The sequence below is a fragment of the Prunus mume genome, linkage group LG6, assembly GCF_029339155.1.
Source record: "Prunus mume cultivar Tortuosa linkage group LG6, ASM2933915v1, whole genome shotgun sequence".
Taxonomy (NCBI): Eukaryota; Viridiplantae; Streptophyta; class Magnoliopsida; order Rosales; family Rosaceae; genus Prunus; species Prunus mume.
The window spans coordinates 7,059,122-7,065,802 of NC_142703.1; the positions used below are offsets into that span (position 1 = coordinate 7,059,122).

General features: G+C 40.3%; 1 protein-coding gene across 1 annotated transcript; it reads left to right on the forward strand.

Moving 5' to 3' along the window:
- Nucleotides 1-198: 198 nt before the first annotated feature.
- Nucleotides 199-4,335, forward strand: LOC103334044 (putative beta-D-xylosidase 2). Its single transcript, XM_008236969.2, has 6 exons — nt 199-719; nt 1,648-1,926; nt 2,047-2,216; nt 2,302-2,399; nt 2,480-2,836; nt 2,948-4,335. The coding sequence occupies exons 1-6, from the start codon at nt 321-323 to the stop codon at nt 3,997-3,999; spliced, it is 2,355 nt and encodes a 784-aa protein (XP_008235191.2). The 5' UTR covers nt 199-320; the 3' UTR covers nt 4,000-4,335.
- Nucleotides 4,336-6,681: the final 2,346 nt, after the last annotated feature.

The window sequence follows — 6,681 nt, forward strand, 5'->3', positions numbered from 1 at the left end:
TTGCAAGTTACAATGGCAGCTGGTAAATTCAATTATGAATTTTGCTCTCATAAGTTATCAACTGGCCACCAACTTATGTGATATGATATTATTCCCCACCGCCCGCGCGCCCACACACACACACTGCTTTTCTCAAAGCAAGTTGAAAAACCATTATGAGTATATATTAACATCATTCACTAACATCCATCCAATATTCCATACCACCATACTTGCGTGCACTGCTGTAGCACGCGTATGGCTATATATACTACATGACATTTGCCTCCCCTCCCAGTCCCAGTCCCAGATGAGAGCACAATTTTACACTAGCTAGAAGAATGGCTGCAGCTTCAATATCCCTCATCTGCCTTTTCCTGGTTTTGGGTGTTTTCCAGCAAAGTTGCCAAGGCAGCGACTCATTCGCTTGCAACCCAAAAGATGCAAGGACCAAGGACTTACCATTTTGCCGTGTGACATTGCCCATACAAGATAGAGTGAGGGATCTTCTTGCAAGGTTGACATTGCAAGAGAAGGTTAAGCTGCTGGTGAATACTGCTCTGCCCGTCCCACGCCTTGGGATCAAAGGCTATGAATGGTGGTCCGAGGCACTTCATGGAGTCTCAAATGTCGGGCCCGGAACCAAGTTTGGTGGGGACTTCCCTGGGGCCACTAGCTTCCCTCAAGTCATCACAACCGCTGCTTCCTTCAATGCATCTTTGTGGCAAGCCATCGGACGGGTGAGAGTTTTTTCCTTTTTGCTTTCCTCTTTCAATTGCTTTTACCATTTCCTAGATTCGTCCTCCTAGCTATAAATTTAGGGCTTCATTACTATAATTGAAGTTGCCTTTTTTGGGGGTTCTATTCAATCTTCTTTTTGTTATGATAAGCATAAGAATTTTTTTAATTAGTATGCCGGTTATGTTGTCACGTGAGATTGATATTTATAAACTTAAGTTACTTATAATATTATTAAATAATTACACGTATTATAATATAAATGAACTAGTAATATTATATATAGTGACTTGCACAAGGCGTTGTGAGTATTTGGTGTATATGCATAATGCATTGGTTGGTTATTAAAATGTTATCAAGAATTCAAAAGTGACCTCCCACATAAAACAAAGAAATATACACTTTAATTAGAGAATATTGTTCCGCTTCCCATAATGAAATATTGGAAAGTTACTTTAATTAAGATTAGGTTGATAAACAAGTAGAAATTAAGTTGTAAATACATTATGATTATCCTTATCTTGCTTTATATCTACTCTCAAACTTTTTACTTTAAATGAATGGATTGGATATTATTGGAGGTTGAGATATGGATATAGAACAAGTGGGCCAACAAAACAAAGGTTGGTACACTGCTTTTATAGTTTATAGTTCCCTTTTTCAATGGATAGCCCATCCCATGCTGCAGTACAAGTTACATGCCCCTCTCTCTCTCTCTCTCTCTCTCTCTCCAGTGAGTATGAGTGTGAGTGGGAATGGTAGGTAGCTAGCTAGCTAGTTGCTGGTGGTACTCTCAAGCTCAACTCAATGAATTTGGCTCACGAGTAATATTCCAGTGACAAATTGTAGACATGCATTTGCTAAGTATACTAATTAATGTGTGTGCATGAATATGATATTATTAACGTTAGGACGGTGGTGGTGGTGCAGGTAGTGTCAGACGAAGCAAGAGCCATGTACAACGGGGGTGTTGCTGGGCTTACGTTTTGGAGCCCAAATGTGAACATACTGAGAGACCCTAGGTGGGGCCGTGGACAGGAAACTCCCGGTGAAGACCCTCTAGTAGTGGGTAGATACGCTGCTAGCTACGTGAGGGGGTTACAGGGCAATGACGCTACCCGCTTGAAGGTGGCTGCTTGTTGTAAGCACTTCACGGCTTATGACCTCGATAACTGGAACGGAGTTGATCGCTTTCACTTTAACGCTAGGGTAACTGAAATTCCCTCCCTCAATTAACATCATACGTAATTAATTCCACTTATTTAAATAAATAAAAAAGAATAATTAACATGGCATCATGGCATGGCATGGGTGGGTGTAACCGTGTAGGTTAGCAAGCAGGACATGGAGGAGACATTCGATGTGCCATTTAAGATGTGCGTCAAGGAAGGAAAGGTGGCGAGCGTCATGTGTTCATACAACCAAGTGAATGGTGTCCCCACCTGCGCCGACCCTAATCTCCTCAAGAAAACTGTACGCGCTCAATGGCGCCTTGATGGGTAATTTTTTCGGTTTTTTTTTGGTAACACACACATACACACATACAACTCGTTAATCAACGAATAACTTGTTGTTTTCATGCAGCTATATTGTGTCTGATTGCGACTCAGTGGGTGTATTCTATGATAGCCAACACTATACGTCAACACCTGAAGAAGCCGCTGCTGATGCCATTAAAGCAGGTGAATTAAACTTGACTAGATTAATATTGGATGGTTATCTGATGTCCTAAGTAAAACTAACTAATTGGATATGTATGCAGGTTTGGATTTAGACTGTGGGCCATTCCTGGGTGTGCACTCAGAGGAAGCAGTTAAAAAAGGGTTGTTGAAGGAGGTTGATATCAACAATGCATTGGTGAATACAGTGACAGTCCAAATGAGACTGGGGATGTTTGATGATAATGCAGCTGGGTCATCGTCGTCCTATGCCAGATTGGGCCCCAAAGACGTATGCAGCCCAGCTCATCAGGACCTAGCCCTTGAAGCTGCCACGCAAGGCATTGTACTTCTCAAGAACCACGGGCCCTCGCTGCCTTTGTCCACCCGCCGTCACCGCACTCTCGCTGTCATTGGCCCCAATGCTGATGCTACTCTCACTATGATTGGCAACTACGCCGGTAGGTAACTAGTAATTAAGCACAAATTTACTATTTATTTAAATACATACATATATATATATATAAGTAAACCCTTAATATAATCAAACAATTATTTAATCATGTTTCAAGGTGTGGCATGCGGATACACTACACCCCTACAAGGACTAGGGAAATATGCAAGTAGGACCCTTCACAAGCCGGGTTGTGCGGATGTAGCGTGCTCCAACGACACGCTATTCGGCCCAGCCATTGATGCTGCCCGTCAAGCAGATGCCACTGTTTTGGTGATGGGGCTTGACCAGTCCATTGAAGCTGAATTCAGAGACCGAGTTGGGCTGCTTTTACCTGGACGACAGCAAGACCTTGTATCTAAAGTTGCTGCGGCTTCTAAAGGCCCAACCGTTTTGGTGTTGATGTCCGGTGGCCCAATTGACGTGTCTTTCGCTAACAATGACCCACGCATCGGTGGCATCTTATGGGCTGGCTACCCTGGCCAAGCTGGGGGAGCAGCCATTGCCCGCGTCCTTTTCGGAACCACAAACCCAGGAGGAAAGCTGCCTATGACCTGGTACCCACAGGAATATCTTAGGAATTTGGCAATGACAGCCATGGAGATGAGGTCAAGCCTTTCAAAAGGATACCCTGGAAGAACCTACAGATTCTACAAAGGCCCAGTGGTGTACCCGTTTGGTCACGGATTGAGCTACACAAAATTTGTTCAAACCATACCCAATAATGTACCCTCTGTCACTGTGGTTTCCATCGCTCTTGATGGTCGCCACCACACAACATCCCTAAACAAAACAACAACCACCACCATTAACGATTCTTCTTCTTATGGCAAGGCAATCCGAGTGACGCATGCAAAATGCAGCAAACTTTCCGTGGGTCTTGATGTGGACGTGAGAAATGTGGGCAACCGAGATGGTTCTCACACTTTGCTAGTGTTGTCTAGCCCACCACGACAAGGCGGCTGGGCTCCTCCTCACAAGCAACTGGTTGCGTTTGAGAAAGTGTATGTCCCCGCCAACACTCAACGCCGAGTCCGAATCAACATTCATGTGTGCAAGCACCTTAGCGTTGTGGACGGGTCTGGAATTCGAAGAATTCCAATGGGACGACACAAACTTCATATTGGTGACCTCATGCACTCTGTCTCCCTCCAGCCCGCTACACTCTGAACTGCTTGTGTGACTGGGGCTTGGCCTCAAGTCATCACATATATATATCCTAATTCATTTCCACCACCATTTTCATACTCTTTTTTTGAGTAAAGGATGGATACGCCTTCGTTAAGGTCGACCTTTTCCAGCTGAACGGCAGCAGCAGCAGGAGGAGGAAATAGGGGTACCCCAATCCTTTAATTGTTTCAGATTTTGATTTTTCTTCTTTTCTTTTCTATTCTTTTCTTTTAGTTGCTTAGAAATCTTGATATATATTTCAAGTTGATTGAGCATTGAATTGATTGATGCAAATGTACGTACATTGGAAATTAATTCATACGTACAATTCTACTTTTTGTAGTATATAAATATATATATATATATATATATGTCTAATAAATTCCAATCTACATGAGAAATATGGAAGAGAAGTATGCGAACTTCAGCTATGAATGATGAATTTGAAATTTCAAAGACGGTTTGAAAAAGTTTAATTTATTTATTAGACAGCTTCAGCCACATGAGAAATCCATTAAGAAGACTATTAATCATATAAAAGACTCTTTTTACACGTTTCATCTAATTTCTCACATGAGCTGTAAATGAGGGTTTGCTGCACCATGCATTCACTTGCTTAAGCTTAACGCATAAAATTAATATAAAATTAAGATTTGATGGTATAATGTGTTATTGTTATATATTTCCGATATGTGACGCAAATAGCTAGGAAAAGCACCAAGCTTGGCTAATCTTAGGTAACTCCTAACATCCTGCGGATAATCTTATGTTACATGTGCTGATCTGATGTGCATCATCATCATCATCAGCAGCAGCAGCAACACAGATGAGGATATGATGATGACTGAGGCTGCAAATTGCATATGCAAACCCCAGGAAGGAAGCCAAGACAAAAAACACAAAACTACAACAGTATGGCTCCGATTTTGACATTTATCAGCAGAATATGAGTGAGAGTGACCTAGGCTATATATAATGCATGCTATGCCCACTGCCCAAGCAAGTATATATGACTGTATGAGAGAGACCACAGATTCCCACAACGTACGTACTTATTCAACTCCTTCTTACATCATCCTGCATCATTTCATTTCATTTTCTTTTTTTATGTGGTGAAGAATCAATTGATAAAATCTCAGTGAGCTAATTATAACAAAAGACACACAATGACATAAAGTCATCAGTGAGCTAATTAATTATAATTAACATTTCTTCTTTGGCTTCCAAATTTGTGATGTGACCATTTGGTTTGTTTTGTAATTTGTAAATAATTTTCTTCAAGCGCAAGGAGTAGCACTAACTACCCGAAAAGAATTTTTGTTCTCTTTTCCAAAGGCTGAGGGGCAGTGTGGTGGACCGTGGGAGGGCTCGAAATAAATTCCAAAACACAACTCTTGTATATGATATGAGCCCTCTCTGATGCCCATGACTCAGCAAAGGCTCCATACCTAATACTTTGCACATGTTGTGCCCAATTATTGGGCGAACCTTTCATTCTTGGATCAGATTCAGCTTTAAATCAGGTCTCAATATAATCTGGGAGCTAATCAGCTACTGTCACGACCAGGATTCAAATTTGAAACTAAGACACTGCCCAAGGTTATTTATTTAATTTCGTCATATAATTCATGTTAAAATCTTTCTTAGCCTCACCAAGTAGTAATTAATATATATATATATATATGAGGGGGAAAATTTAACAATGCCCACTAACTTCAAAGTCGTGTTCATTGTATTTATGATACGGCGTATGGTTCGTAATTTATCAGGCGGTTTTGTGGCAAGATGCGCTGTTTGTGGTGATAATATTTTTTCTGCTCTACAGGTTGAGGCTATTGCAACTAGATCGAGTGAAGTGATGGCAGTGGAAAAGGGGTTACATCAATGTTGTTTTTTAGAGTGATTCTCTCCTAAATATTATCTTATCTTCTCAATTATTTTATCAAATTGAGAGTTTTCTCTTTTGCTATTTTAAGTTGGGATTTGGTTTGGTTCACCCATTCCCTACTATAAAAATTTCCATCCAGCCTTTCGTGTAAGACCCAAAATTAGGGTTGTTGCAACGTCAACTGATGTATATGCCACTAAAAGTTAGTCATATGTACGTGATTGAAACTAACGAAAAATTGCTACAAAATTGAAGATTGGGGGAATATTGTATAATATGGAAGTTCAGTGGGGCTCAAAACATTCTCGAAATTGGGGTGAATTCATGGTTGTGACGTGACTTGACATATATACCCTTAAAAGTTTGTGATGCGTGTTGTATGTATAACTAGAAAAAGGGCTAGGCCCCAAGGCGAAATAGTAGTGGCCATTGGTGTGTATATAATGGAAAAGAAAACTTGTTACGGTATTGATGATCGAATAGACATTGACATGAATTGTAAGTTTAGCTTGGGAAATGGTTTAGAAAATAAATTCTTCATGAAGAATAATCTAATTAGCAATTCTTTATTGTGGAATCCTATGCTTCTCTTGGGGAAAAAAAGAAAGAAAAAAGAAATCGTTTGACTGCCATAGTTTTTAATTTTTTTTAATAAGTGCGTGTTAGATGCTTGATAATTGTAAAATAACTGAGTCTGCAAACAATCAGTATAATATTGAAAAAGAAACAATTATTGTATATATTTTGGATAACCTATTATGCATTATCCTAGCTGCTTGCCAAATTTTAATTGA

What these genes read in the sequence shown, in the direction of transcription:
- LOC103334044 (XM_008236969.2), top strand. Translation starts at nt 321, where the DNA reads ATGGCTGCAGCTTCAATATCCCTCATCTGCCTTTTCCTGGTTTTGGGT. An exon ending in GCTCAATGGCGCCTTGATGG is followed by an intron (nt 2,217 to 2,301) that starts GTAATTTTTTCG and finishes GTTTTCATGCAG; the next exon opens with CTATATTGTGTCTGATTGCG. An exon ending in TGCTGATGCCATTAAAGCAG is followed by an intron (nt 2,400 to 2,479) that starts GTGAATTAAACT and finishes ATATGTATGCAG; the next exon opens with GTTTGGATTTAGACTGTGGG.